The sequence below is a fragment of the Lycorma delicatula genome, chromosome 1 (assembly GCF_047948215.1).
Source record: "Lycorma delicatula isolate Av1 chromosome 1, ASM4794821v1, whole genome shotgun sequence".
Lineage (NCBI taxonomy): Eukaryota > Metazoa > Arthropoda > Insecta > Hemiptera > Fulgoridae > Lycorma > Lycorma delicatula.
This window is the reverse complement of record NC_134455.1, coordinates 129,283,159-129,299,206: the sequence shown is the minus strand read 5'-3', so window position 1 is coordinate 129,299,206 and position 16,048 is coordinate 129,283,159. Positions and strand designations below refer to the sequence as shown.

General features: G+C 28.1%; 1 protein-coding gene across 3 annotated transcripts in view; it reads left to right on the top strand.

Annotated features, from left to right (window-relative positions):
* Npc1a (Niemann-Pick type C-1a) overlaps positions 1–16,048 on the top strand; it is a 499,866-nt gene that overhangs the window by 400,420 nt on the left and 83,398 nt on the right. For all 3 annotated transcript variants that reach the window (XM_075361101.1, XM_075361091.1, XM_075361084.1), the window contains 3 exons: positions 5,483–5,599; positions 6,397–6,577; positions 14,088–14,215. In XM_075361101.1, coding sequence (XP_075217216.1) covers positions 5,483–5,599; positions 6,397–6,577; positions 14,088–14,215 — 426 coding nt within the window. The remainder of the gene's footprint in view (positions 1–5,482; positions 5,600–6,396; positions 6,578–14,087; positions 14,216–16,048) is intronic.

Sequence of the window (16,048 nt, the reverse complement as noted above, 5' to 3'; positions counted from 1 at the left end):
AACTGACCAGTACTAAAATTAGCCATTTTATTAGCATTAATAATAAGTGTTACAACTTTGGACATTTTTAATAGATTTTCATAGTTTTACCATTAAAATTCTCTTTAAGGCAGCTATACTTTAATAAAATACATCTCTTTTAACAGAAATCTGATATTTTTTTATTTACATAAAATCAGTTAACTAAATCTAGTTGTAACTTTTAAATTAAAAGTAATTTATCTATAGGAAACCTTATTATCTAATAGAGAATTTTATTTTGTACATGTTAGCCAAACTTAAAATTTCACTTCATTTGATTGAAGACTTTGGAAAAAAAGAATTTTTTATATTAATGTTATTTATTACACATATGCATAGGGTTATGTAATTTTACCAACATGCAAAATTACATAATTTTCAAAAGTAGTGTGCACTCTTACTTGCTACCAATAAGTCCTGAGAAATATTGTTTCAAAACATTTATTTTCTAATAATTTATAAGCCTTTAAATTATAATCGAATGAAGCATATTTACACTGTTTATAAAGAAACTATTTGCATTTATTTACAAATGTGCTTACTAATACAAATTGCATGGCACCCTTCTTTAGATCTAGAACAGTCTGTTCTGGATTTCTTTCACCCTATATGTAGTTTGTTCCTCTTACAGATCACACTCAACAAGTTTTTTCACTTTTCCCCAGCAGCTTTATCAAACCAGGAGAGCAACAGTCATTACTTGATATTTCATGACAAATTGTTTTCCTTTTCACCAGTCTTCTACAACTGTACCAACAATGGAAACTAGATTAGTATCTAGGAAGAGGCTTTATGTTGTTGTTTAAGCAGTTTTCCTTATATACATTGTATAGGAATTTAAAACCATCCTAGCAGAAAGGTTAAAGGATACGTTTTCAATTTTTTCAGTACCTTATTGTCCTCTTCTAATTCAAGTAACAATAAAGCATCATATCAAATGAGTCTACCTCCCATAAACTTGTTATAATTTATTACTATGCTTGGTTTTGTCTGAGTAATATCCCTACTGAATCTTCTTTTTTGGGTTATGTCTTTGATTTCTGAATTAGTTAATATTTATATGACAGGTTGCTTTTGTTATTTTTTCTGCCTACAGGCCATAGCAACATAACTATTATTTTTACAGTATACAGTTTTACCTACCTGGAGCTAAGCTTTGACTTCATTTGGAAGCCCTTTATGGTTACTTCTGACAATGGCAGTCATAAAGGTTTCTTTATTATACAACATTTTCATAAGAGGAATGCTTGTAAAAATATTATCTGTTAAAACATGTTACCCTTTTCTAAAATAATTACAAATTGATGATTTTTTAATAACTGCTTATGCCAAACTGTTACTTTTTATCTGTTCTTTATCAATGTCATTTTTAGCAGCCTTATAAAAAAAAAACTCAAACAATATTTGGAATCTGAATCACACAAAACCCAAGTTTTACACACCATCGATGATGGTGCTTGTTGGGAATGCATTACATAAGACTAGTGTGATTCTTTGTACCAATAAGGCTCTCATCAACAGAAAACTGTTGATAAGCAGTGTAGTGAAATCGAAAAAGTTTGTTGCAATGATTCACTAAAAGTTGGAATTTTTGGCAAGGGTCATAACTGAGCTGATAACTACTTGGCAGTTTACTCTTATTGTCTATCATATGGAACAAACTATGAATGGGCTCAAATCGATTACTTTTAAACATTTTTGAAACCAAGGAGTGCTTTGAGAACCTGACTTCATATACCAATAGGATTTATGGTTTATGTATCAGTCCCATGCTTAGCAAAACAACAATGAAAGCCAACATTTCATTGATAGCAACTCATTTGAGCTGTTTTTTTTTAGTCAGGTTCAGGAAAAAGACTCAGGGACTCAAGTCAGGTGAATAAGGTGGTTGAGTAACTACAGGAATTTTTTCTTTGCCAATAACTCATTAATTGAGAGTGCAGTGTGACAAGGTGCATTGTCTTGATGCAGCATCCAGTTGTCTTTGATGGCTGGTCTCACATGAACAACTCTTTTCTGCAGTCTTTCAAGAATTTCTTGGTAAATATATTGATTTACAGTCTGTCCTGTAGACAAAAACTCCAAAAGTCTTTGATTCGCTTAACATTGTTGTCACTTTTTGATGTTAATGATCTTGCAGAGCGTGGATCGTCTGCAACTGTTCCCAGCCATCTGAAAATGCTTTAAACCACCTAAAAACTTGGGCTCATGACAGAGCATCATCTCCATACACTCGTTTCACTTTTGAAAAAGTTTCAGTAGCATTCTGACCGAGTTTAACACAAAACTTGAATGCACAACGTTGCTCATAATTATTATCACTAATTTTTGTAACGCACAACAAAAACTTGTTTCTCGAAAAGTTTGTTTATATTTCACGTGGCAACAATTGAACAAAGATATTATACCTAATATAAATCAGCTGTTCATATAAACATATGTTTACTAGTAACTTTACAGTGTTGTCACTTTGGCTGCCAAAAAAAAACTAGTCTCATTACTTTATTTACAGACCTCATATTATTAACTAAATAAACTTAAACTACAATTAGTTTCTTAATTGCAAATATTTTCTAGTCCAAAATATATAAAAATTATATTTTTCTATTATTCAAATGAATAATATGGGTTAAACCCGATTGATGATATATCAATTGCTGGTCACTTTATCATATTTTACTGTCAATGATGTATATTTTTTGCGAATATTGTAATCGACTATATATCATTGACTGGTCTCCAAAGGGTTAATTTGAATTTGTATGAAATATCAGTATTTAAAAAACTTCTCCTTTAAATTTTTTGATTAAACAATGACAAGATATTCTTAAATAGGGTGAAGTATGAATTTATATTAGAAGGCTGGAGTAACATGTTTTTTCATGATATTGCATACTTGCCATATTTAAAAAAAAATCTTTCTTTTGTTGTTATTTAATCACAAAAAAACAGCCCAGTGGACAAAAAATTAAACTAGAGAAAGTCAATGACATATTTTTCTTTTACTTATTCTTCTCATAGATCACATTCATAGCAAGATAACAGAACCATTTTCATTAAGGAATTTATTGATTGTTCTTTTCTTTTGATTTTGAAATTAACCAGGATAATTTATTTTGTTTTTGTATCATTTTTTCAGAAATTCAAATAATTCATTAACATATTGACCATTGTGCTAATACAATTTAATATTAAATGAAATATAAACCACCAAAACAGAGTAAATAGATAAGTTAAATTTACCATATTAATTCCAAAAATCTAGGAATTTAAACTTACTATATTAGATTGTAAACATTGTATTAGAGATTAAAAAAATAATTCAGAGATTTTGAAGATTTCTAATAACAATAAAAAGATGAATAAACTCAAAAAATATTACATTTATAAATATAAAATGATGAACCACCAGATCACATTGGAAGATGATAATTTAATTAAAAACATCATAAAAATGTAATTAACAGTTGGTAATAGAGACATTAGAACAAAGGAAAATTTATGTTTTAAACTTATATCATTCTAGTACTGAACAGCAAAATTTACATATATGTTAATTACATTATTCAAAATTTAAAAACATAATTTCAAATAAAATGGCAAAAAATTAAAAAATATGTTTTATGTAATAGATATAGAATTTAATACCAACTGAAGATGTAGCATACTGCAAAAATTAGTTATTGAAAATTAATATGGTAAGTTTAACTTATCTAATTACTGTGTTTTGGTGGTTTATATTTCATATAATATTAAATTTTTGAACGCTGTGGTCAATAGGATAATAAATTATTTCTGAATTTTCAATATATATGTATGTATATATTAAAAAAAAATATATATACAAAATATAAATGGCATATATACATTGATGGCAGTAATAACAGAAGATTAAAGGAAAATACAGTGTTTTAAATATTACATCATTCCAGTACTGGACAACAGAATCTGCATATTCATTCATAATAAATTTCAAAATTTTTTAAAAAAATTTCAACAAATTTAACAAATTATAAAATAAATATATTTTTATATAACAATAGAATTTAATAACAAGCTTATTTTCTTGCTGTTTTTTCTATTTGTAGAATTATGTCTTTTTGGTATTAATGTTTGACTCTCATTATTATTTTTTGGGTTAATTTTCTTTGTTCTGTGAATTCTAGGTTTGATTCTTCTGTTTTTTGGCTCTGATACTTTAGCCAGTCTTGTTGTCTATCTGTGAATGCTTTATCACATTCTTCATTCCACCATTGGTGTTTTTCCTTGGGTTTATTGGGCTACTTGTTTAGCTGTTTCTTTAAGTTGGGAGGTTATTTCTTCCTTATTATCTGTTATTTTCATATTTTTGGTTCTTTCTTCATAATATTTATTGTTTATTAGTTTATGTGGGATTTTAGGTTTTCTTATCTTTGGGTTGGGATTTTTTCTTTTTTAATGTGGTAAATTTTATTTTTATTAAGTAATGATCAGGTCCTGTGTCTGTTCCTCTCAGGACCTTCACATTATAAATTTCCCTGTGGTAGCTTTTATCCATACAAACATGATCCAATTGCATTCTCCTGTTGTCCAGTCTGGATGTTTCCAAGTTTTGAGTTTATTTAGTCATCCATTAAGTACACTGGCTTTGAGATCTCGTCATGTTTTCTGCAGAATTCTATCACTCTTACGCCATTCTTGTTTATCCTTTTTTGTACAGGCCATTTCCCTATGATATTTATCTTTTTTCTCTTCTTAATTGGGAATTAAAGTCTCCAGTTAAAATGTAGTAAAACTATATTCGTAAACTAACTATATTCTACAGGTGTTTTTACCTACATTTATTTTGAAAAGCATTTTTCTTTTCTTTCTATAAACTTCTTATTTTACTCATTATTAGTACTTGTTTACTTTATTAGAGTTAACAAGTTTTTCAGCCCAAATAGTTTTTGATCTTATCTCAAGGAAATATTGTTTTTTCATATTACTATTTTATTATTAAAATAATTTCCTTTTATTTTAAAGCCTTTTATCTTGCAGGTTTTGGATAACTTGACTAGAAAATATCTGCAGTACCTACCTTTTTGTTTAGGGTGCTGGGTTACTGTAGAGTCTTGCATTTACTTCACTCTATACAATGACCTTTCTTACCTAAATTGTTTATTATATTTAGGAAATATAAATCATGTCTTATAATTCCTTATTTACATATATTCAGTGAACAGTAATAACACATATTCTGCTGCTTTTGTTTCATATTGTTAAGTTGATATTCTTCCATCTCTTATTTATTAATTTTAAATTATATTACAGTTATACATATTTATTTTCTTGCATTTATTTAAATGATGCATTTATTTTGAAAGTAAGCCGCACTCATTTAAGTAAGCTCTACTTTTAGAAAACTTTAAAATTAGTGTAAAGTTAAACAGTTTGGTATTACTATATAACTTTTTTTTTAATATTTGACTTGTTTTTACAGACTGATAGTAAAATAACCCTTGGGCTTGGAGGAGTTATTATTGTTCTTTCTTCTGTTGCAAGTTCTATAGGATTTTTTGGGTTTATAGGTGTTCCAGCTACACTAATAATTATGGAGGTGAGTAAATTTCTTTCTTTTTTTTTCTTTTTATGAATTTGGTTAGGAAGTTTAATTTTACTGTTTCTACTGTGATTTGGCTATGTAATAAATTGCTTCTAAACTGGATTTACCAGGAATTCATTCCTAGAAATACAAATAAAATAATGCTAGTATTGAGATTTTCTTGTAGTTTTTAGGCTACTGGAATATAATTTTAATGTTACATCTGGTGTGTGATTTGTATTATTTTACCTTAATAGATTAATTATCAATGTTGTGCATTCAAAGCAACGTAGAAGGATTTTTTTTACTTTAATTTGATAATCCCAACAACAGAATGGCAAAAGTAACATGAAGGACCCATTAGTGTTAATAGTTAAAATATTAACTATTAGTGTTAGAATAGTATTAATTATTTATAATAGTCTAACTATAAGCGTTACCATTAGTGTTAAAATATTAGTTAATAAAAATATTATTAGTATCTTGCCTTAAACTGTTATCTTACCATAAACTTACCTTAATTCACCTAACTTACCTCAAGCTGCCTTAAACTTACATAGGAAGCATTAAGACTTACTGCATGTTACATTGTTTAGACACACATTGTGATCAGTTATTTTATTGTACAGCATAGATAATACTTCTTTTATGTTTAAATATATATATATATATATATATATATATATATATATATAGAGAGAGAGAGAGAGAGAGAGAGCTCATTTAAGATTTCCATTATAAATCATTAAGAAAGAATAATTTTCATAAATTTGTCAACAAAGACTCTTAATAAGTATTATTTTGAATTGCAGGTAATTCCATTCTTAGTGTTAGCAGTAGGAGTAGATAATGTATTTATTCTTGTCCAAACCCATCAGAGAGAAGCTAGAAAGGAAGGTGAGACTCATGAACAGCACATTGGACGGATTTTAGGACAGATTGGACCTTCAATGCTTCTTACCAGTTTATCGGAATCTTGTTGCTTTTTTTTAGGTATGATATATTTCATTGGTTTAATTAAGAAAATCAAATGATTCAGTAAAATCAATCGTACACTGTGGTCTTGCTTGATAGCTGTTTGGTGGCCTTGTCAAGAGGTTTATTTGAGGTTTACTAAGAATGTATAATATGCCTCTTAAAATAGTTTTTAACTGTTTACATCAGAGATATTTGTTTTCATATCAAAAGTTACTTCATTCCAATTGGATCCTATTATCATGACAGTATTGTTACATATAACAATTGTATAGTTCACATGGTAAAGGTAAATTAATTTAGCAAGTAAAAAAATTATACGCTTTTAAAGAACTTCAAAAAATGTACTCAAAGTATTAAGAGATTGAGTCAACTTTTTACCATTTTATAAAAATGTAAATGTCATTCTGCCTTTCTGATCTGAGAGGATAAAATATTATTCTAACCTAACTTAACACACAGCCTGTTATCATCAGTGTAAGATTCACCTAGTGTGTTTAGTATGCCATTCTAAAGTTGAACCTTTTTTTTGCCTTTTGTGGCATGCAGGTGTAACTGAGTGACTGTAATTAATAGTAACTGCAGCTAAGAACTAATATATAATTATTATTATTTTTTTTGTAATTAATACTTATGATAATATTCCAACAGAAGTAAAATATTTTTCATAGACATAAAGCAGTAGATTTGAATCATTTGGATTACAGTAATTATTTATCCTTTCTTCTGATTATATTTTTTATGAAATTAAAAATGTATTCTTTTATGAAAGAATACATTTTGTTATTTTATTATTTAATCAAAGATTAGGAAATATATCTCAATGTTTCAATGGACAGGTAGATTGAGTTATTTCGCTAAGATGTTTTAAAAAAAAAATATATTGTGTTATATGTTTGTCTTACAGTTGCAGGAATGTTTGATAACATTTATTGACCAACGTAACAATAATAGGTAACATTTTTTTTAAATATTAAAATTTATTAAACATTTTTAAAGAGATTGTTCTTATGAAAGTGTTTTTTTGGAGCTAATTATTCAACTGATTTGTTGATGAAGTTAGTTACCAGTGGCACTATTGTTGGGTGTCATTAACAGCATTGCTGTTGACACCCAAAATGGTTAAGAAACTCCTTCAGTGTGAAGCCAGATACTTTATTTGATCCATGAAGTATTCATTATTTCAGGCTGCTGTTTTAAACATAACAAATCAATTATTGGATGAGCTAATAACTCAGGCGACCTTAAAAATGTAATAATTATTATATTCATATATTTAAAAAAGAACTTTACTACTAATTGGGTGTTATTTTACAGCATTTACTGTACCTTAAAACATTATAAGTTCTGAATAATTATTCATATAATAATTATATGAATAATTATTATATTCATATATTTAAAAAAGAACTTTACTACTAATTGGGTGTTATTTTACAGCATTTACTGTACCTTAAAACATTATAAGTTCTGAACACTATACCCTGAAGTGTCCACCATTTTGATTCACACATTTTTCAAATTGAATTTTTTTTTCCATCACATGGAATAATGTATTTATAGGAATTGCAATAACTTTATGATGAATTGTTTATTTGAGTTATTCAATGTTACGTGGGGGTGAATCACTGAATATTTAACTCTTTAAATATCCCCACAAGAAGCGATTGCATGCTATGAAATCCAGTGATTTTGTAGGCTAAAGAATATTGGTGTCTAAGTAAATAATTAAATAGATCTTTATTGTGATCATTATATAATAATGCATCATACAGATCATCTCATAAATAAGTACAATTAATTTATATGATGAAAAATAGATGTGATTAAATTTCATAATTATTTTTTTAAATGTAAACAGATGAAATAATGTTAAGGTAAATACATTAATTATATGAAGTTATTCAATAAAAGATAATTTAATTTTTAAAAATTTTATTCAAATTTTTTATTAGTATTATTTAAAAATTCAACAGATTAATTGTTCCTTTAAAAGAAAATTTTTTATTAATTTTAAATAAATTGGTGTGAAACTTTATTAAATAGTTCAGTAATTTCTTAAAAATGACAACAAAATTATAATAAGGCTGTTTCTTATAATCTAAAGTATAGAGCTATATGAAAATAGGTTTGTTGTTTAGTTTGGAAGAGATGGATGTTATTTTTTTAAATGACTATTATTTTTAGAAAAAATTGGAGATTTATAAATATAAACAAAGGATAAATTAACATTTTTAATTTTATAAATATTTGTCAATATATTCATACTTGTGATCACCAAGCAATGATGCAATAGCTCGTGTTTGTATCTTGAAAATTTATTCTGACTTACTGAGGGAGATTCAAGAGAAAATGTTATACTTTAAGTAGGAATATTTATAGTTTAATAAATATTTAATAATGATGATAAACTTTTAGGCACTTCAAATCAAAACAGAACAGTTTGACTTTGCTGATGAATAATTCAAGATTTTGAGGGCGGTCATTAATTAAAAATTAGAAAGTCAAGGGGCTGAGGACAATTCCCAGTGGCACTCACCTAAATTTTACAGAACTAAATCTTACGTTTGTATTCTTATCAAAAGATAAAATCTCACTTACTATTATTGGTTGGTAAGGTATGACTTTAACCAAATGTAAGCACTCTTTTGATTCTGATTCCATAGGTAATTTTTGTCAGTAAAAAATGTAGAAGAACAAAGCAAATGCTTTCCTGAGATCGCAAAAAAATTAAAAATGTTTATTATTTATGTATGAAATTTCAAATATTTTCCAGAAACTGGAAAATGGTTACAGTAGACAATTTTTTCCTAAAACTATCCTGAACTTTATTAATGTGTTATGCTTTTCAAGAAATGTTAAAAAGTTGATTTTTCATAATTTTTGAATTATTTTGGAAAATATGGACAGTAACGAAACTGGCCCATAATTTTGTAAATTAAGTGCCGAATTAATTTTTTTAAGTAAGGTAATAATAATGGAAATATTAAGGCAAATATTTTTGTAAGATTCATTAATTAAGTATAATATCAGGAGAATAATAGCAGCTATGACTTCTTTTAAAATACTAGCAGGAGTTTTCATCCATAAATGTTTATACTTGAAATACAAGTTTTAACTTTCTGGGTATCAACATAAAATAAAAACACTGATTCATCTAGGTGAAAGACCTTGTTTGAAATGTATCAATATTATTGTTGAAATTATTAAATTATCTACTACTTTAACAGAGAGGGCAATAACAGAAGTTGAGCCCTTTTGTATTTTTAGTGAAGTTATCTAACCTGTTTTATTTTTAGATTCGCTTTTACTTTTGGTAATTGTCCATTAGTTTCAAGTTTATTGTTTGAATTAGATATTAAATTATCGTAATATAATCTTTTAGCATTATGAATAACTAAGTGTAAATTTGTTTGTAATTTTTCAAAAAAATCCTGGAAGTTATTAGAAAAATTATATTCAAACATTCATGGAGATTTCTCCATGAAGCTCCTAAAGACAGATTTTACATTTCCTTTAGTCATCCATGGATTTTTCTTTTTATATTTAAACTGTTTCTGTTTTACTAAAGACCAGGAAGCAGGTTTTTTTGGAAAAAATTAAGAAAATTAAAAAATTTTTCATCAATCTTTTTGATAATGATAAGTTTGTCTTTGACTAAGTTCTCCAACTTCTAATTCAATACTTTTTATTGATCACTCTTTTAAAAGAATAAAATTGACCATTATCTCATTGAATATTTTGATTAATAAACAGTGCTATTGTAACTTGATATTTATGATTAGAAAGACCATAATCTGTATAAAAGGATCAAAAATTATCTTGAGGTAAATTTGTAAAAATATCTTCTACACTGGTGGCTGAGGTTTTCCTAATTCTCGTTGGTTGGGAGATTGAAATATGTAATCCTGCTAACTCAACTGAGTTCACTCATTACAAGACTACAACTGCCTAGAAGTTAACATTAAAAGTGCCACATGCTATGACATTGAATTTAGAAATTAAAAATGTTTCTTCAAACATTTTCTTCAAAAAAACTTTCTTCTGTGAACATACAATAACTTTCAATTTTATTAAAAGTGTTCACTTTAGAAAAAATTGAGATTCCCCTGATTTTATGTTCCATAAAAAAATTCAGCAAGCTTGAAATTACCTATCTCAGAAATGGTTTCTTTGTTGGCAGCCAATGTTCTGAAAACATGTAAAGTCTGATGACTTGTTAAAAAGAGATATTTCAGTTTCTTCAATTTTATTTTTTGGGCATTAAGTACTTATATGGGAAATCTTAATATTAGAGTAGTTTTTCAAGAAGGAGGATAAGAGTTTTATATTTTAAGAAGATTCAGATCAATTCGACTGCCAAAGTTACAAGTGTAATATTAGAATTTATCCTATTTTTAGTGAAAGAGTTGTTAATAGTAATTATTATATTAAAGGTTAGTAGAATTCTGTCAACAGGTACATGAAGAGTTTAAGAGAGAAATCGTTTCAGCCAAAAAAAGATCCTCCTGTGAATAAAAAAAAAACTTTTTTTAGAATTTTCAGTGACAGGACTTCATTCAAATTGCTTTTCCATCCATTTTTAAATGTAACCCATGACACACATTGATATGGCATATAAGAGCTACAATTGGATCCATTATGGAACATCCCAACACCATACCACTATGTCTCCTCAAGCAACCATTAACTTATTGGATTGTAACACAACATAATATTGGATTGCAACATTGGTTGACACATAAGTATCTAACACCACGTTGGTGGTATTGTATGTCTCAACTTCTGGATCTTCATTACAATCTGTACTAGTAGCATATCAATGGCATTCATAACAAAGATGATGACAATATGTTCCTTCAGAAAAACATCCTTAGACAGATTCTCTGATTCAGTAAATACAAAAAGCAGAGGACCTCTTGGCCTACCCATTAAAGCTACACAGCAGTCCAGCTTCAAATGACTGCATTAAAACTGAGCAAGTCCCTCACATGGGCGTCACTAAACAAAAGGACTTTAAGAGCTTAGTAACCCTTTACTGCCTTCCTTTCCTTGACTTTGATAGCCATCACTGTCAAATATTTCCTCCCTAAATCAGAATTAGAACTGATGTAGATGTCTCAGTCAAATTGCAAGAAGGTGTATCAGTTTGTCAACTGACAGAAACTCATCCATGTTTGACATTCTCTAGCGAGCTGCAGAAATTTCTATTTGTCCAGAGACAATATCTCCACAACACTCTTGAGAGAACTGATTTCCACCGTCAGCCTCACCACATCAAGGTCGATAGCAGCTTGCATTCATATAACCAAAGTTTCCTTTTTTTGCAAACATCAGGAGACCAAGGTCAGAAACCTTCAAGTATGATTACTCAATTTTAAAACATAAACATTTTCTTAAGTTTAGCTACAGAAAAAAGATATTAAAACAAAATTAAATCAATACACTTTGCAGAATAAGACACATTGAAGCACAGAAATGCCAATATTTAAATACAAATAATGGAAAAAATAAAATAAAACTAATAAAGTTATTATTAAAATGTATGTCTTTTCTGTTAGGATCGTCAAAATTTTTATACTGAGTACATTTACCTACCTTTCTTAGCTTCATCATAACTAAAGTCTAATCAAGATTAGCCAATATGTATGTGATTTGAGTGTAGTAAGAAGCATGACCTAACGTTATATAAAGCCTTACAAAGGAGAAGAAATGCAAGTGCAGCAAGTTTAGAAAATGGAATGTATCTGAAACTCTTCAACATGTGATTTAGTTATGATGAAGCTAAGAACAGTATATAAATGTATTTAATAAAAAAATTGAAACTAATGTCTTGAAATAATAATAAATTTACTCTTAAAGCTTGAAACTTAAGATACAACCTATGTTAAATAGAAAAAAAATATGTATGAGCTGAAGATAATATGGTCTGAAAACAATCAACCATTTAACTGCGTTCATTTATTGCCTAGCTATTTGCATTTATTGCTGTAACCTGCTGAAACTATGTGTCTGGATTGAATTCAGGTCTCCACTACTGAGGGACAAAAATTTCTTTAACATTGGTACATATAGTTTTGATATGATAGTGCAGCATTCCCACCATATTCTCCACCACTCTGTTACCCACCATATGGTGACTTTAGTACTGTGCAGTGTTTCTTCATGCAAAATTTCATTAGGGTTGTTTATTGCCCAATATTGAAAGTTTTGTTTATTTGCATATCCACATAATTGGAAATGTGATGCACTACTCCTTAGTGTATTGTGAATAACATTTCATAAGATTCAAAAGTTGGCAACAAAGAATCAAATAATTAACTCAATCTTCATCATTTAATGTCTACTCAGAATTTTATACGGGTGCATTGTAAATAGTTGGGATGAATCCGTAGAATTCGGATGTTCGACAAGCCAAGTGAAACTGAATGGCAGTGGGTAGTATGTTTTGGGCTTCATAGCATTGCAGCTCTTGCAGTTTCTATGTTTTCAGGTGAATATACATTTTTTGTTTACTACAAGATTTCTTGTTAAATACTCAATCAGTTTCTTCAAAATTCTGGTGCACAGTTTAATGGAATCTGCTTTAATATCTATAGCCATAAAACTATTGGAAAATTTTTATCACATTTTTCCTTTAATCATAAACATACTGTTCATCTGTTGAACACTCCATTATAACTAAATGCTATAGAAAGAACCAGTTGTTACCAAATTTTACCAAAAAAAAATGTTTGCAATTGTTTATTTTAATGTCACCCAGTAGGTTATTCAATTTCATCTTACGTTATTCCTATTCACTTTAAGTTAGATTCCACTAATACAAATTCTAGTAGTAACTATTGATAAAGATTAAATAAATAGCTTTGAAAAAATCTTCAATAAGAAAAATTTTTATGAATTTGAAAATAAGTATTTGATTTCTTATTATAATGTTGGTGGTTAATAATCTGGACTTATAGATATGTATGTGTGCCTTGTATGTTTACTTTCATTCACTCTCAGATATCAAATCTTTAAATGATATATAAAGTAAAATAGAAGTGCAATTTATGGCTTTTGTTTTAATGTTTGTACTTTAAAATTTACTTAAAAAAGATTTTTTTTCCATTTTTGTAATTAGAATGAAGCTATTTATAAACTCTTAAACTTATGTAAAAATAAGGGTTCAGACTAATTTGACTCGAACTAATTTTGAAAGTATTTTTTTAGTTATTTTTTTACTATATTTTCTGACATGCTATATTGACATGCTGAGTACATACTGCATACAGTAATATAATGAATGATACATAACGTAAATCTGAGTAGAAATTCAGATTAATTTCATTATGAATAAGTGGATGTCCCTTAAAAAGTTTCTCCCAGGAAAATTCTGTCTATTCCAGATTATTACTAGCTTATTTTCAAAGTGGTAGCTACTGAATACTGCACTTTTTTAAACTGTATGATTTGTTAAATGAGTTGTGCAATCTTTAATTCTGATTATATTTTTATGTTTATATTAATTAAAATTATATGATTACAGGTAGTCTCTCTGATATGCCTGCAGTGAAGGCTTTTGCTCTCTATGCTGGTGTTGCCCTTTTATTAGATTTCATTTTTCAAGTTACCTGTTTTATTAGTCTTTTGACATTGGATACTCTGCGACAGAGTGTGAGTTAAATAAACATGATGTTTTGCATGAAACAACAAAATATTTAATTAAAATGTATATTACAAGTTTTTGTTTTCATTTTTAACCTATTCATATTTAAATATTCCTCAGTTCTGGATGGGTCCTACTCTACTATTTAATCCATAGTAATTTAAAGCTTAATATTTCAATGTTACTATTAAAATTGTGGAACTCATAAACTACAAATATAATTAATTGCCCACAATGTATTTAAAAGTATGTAAATCATATATAATTACTTACAATGTTTTTATTTTGATGAATAATTTGTAGATTATATTTAAATAGAGTACTTTTGATTTCTGCCAATTCAATAGTTTCCATGTAATGAGTTAGTTCTGTCTGAATCTTCCTTTCTGAGTTCATGATAAAAATATTTTAACAGTTTTTTTCTGGCAATATCTTCAAGAGAAGAATTAATGACAAAATTTCTAATCAACTCTAAATTGTCAGACTGCAATTTTTGAGGTTTATTTAATTCATTAAACTATATTTATTCTATAAAACATAACAAGCTATTACATGGATGATACAGTAGTGTAAGAATTATTTCATTGCAATATACAATCAAGCTAATTAAAAATAAAGCATGCAAAATATTAAATTTAAATATAATACACGTCACAAAATTGTTTTTAAAAATGTGAAACATGTTCAATACAAAAATACAACTAAAGCAAAGTCACAGGTTTGCTACAGTCTATTGTAAACCACCAAGAACAGTTATGCAGAGACTGTTCTTTGTTAGCTAAGAGATGCTGTTCGATGAAAGAAAAAACCACAGCTTTGGAAAATTTATCATTACAATATTGCAGTCCATGTAAGAATTATGAAGAAATTTTTGGCAAAACAACTTCAGTAGGCTCTTTACTCACTAGACATGGCTTCTTGTGATTTTTGGCCCTTTTCTAAGCTTAAAATTCCACTTAAAGAAAAAAGATTTGGAGAGAAGGATCAAAAGAAATGCAGCATGAAAACTTATGGGCATACTTAAATTGACTGAAAAATGGAAAATCTTTCCAACAATGGAAACATCACTGTTAATTTATCATGTTGTTCTACTTCTGAATAGTACAGAACTCTGGAAAGTCCTACAAGTAGCACAGCCATACTACTGACTCCACCGAGTAAAGAAACATCTGTCCTGCGAGCCATTTTTTTACCTCTATAAAGACGTATTATTAATAACACAAGCCTGCGATGGTTGTGTGTTTAGGTTTTTTGTAATTGATTCTTACGTATTTTTTGGCACTGAATCTGAAAATAACTTCATTTTTTCCATCATGTCAGGATTTTTCACGAATCGCAAGTTTCAAAATTTGTAGAGTTGAAAAATTGCAAAAATGTGATACAATAAAATAAATAAACAATTTTTTTTTGCAATAAATTAATGTAATACATTCACTTTTTTCTTATACTATGCATTCTTATAGAGAATCAGTTGAGTGGTCTGAAGAGGGGCGCCCTGATTAAGCCTAATTTCTATTATAGTGGATTTTTAAATTAATTTATTTTTACTTGTTTAATTAATTTTTATGAGGTACATCAGGCCTTTGGAAACCACTTCCTCTCTTCACCCGCCCTTAATGATGATGTATGTAAAATACTTATAGTTTTATCCATGTGTCAAAGTTTCTTTGGAGGACTTATACTCTACTTCTCGCCTTTCCTTCTATGTTGTCTATAGGGTTCATCTCGGTGTAACATCCAGCAATAGTCCACCATCATCGTACCAGTCCATTTTCCTTGATACCTGCTTTCCATTTCTTTCATGTTCTAATGAAATCTCTCATCCATCTCTTCTCTAACAG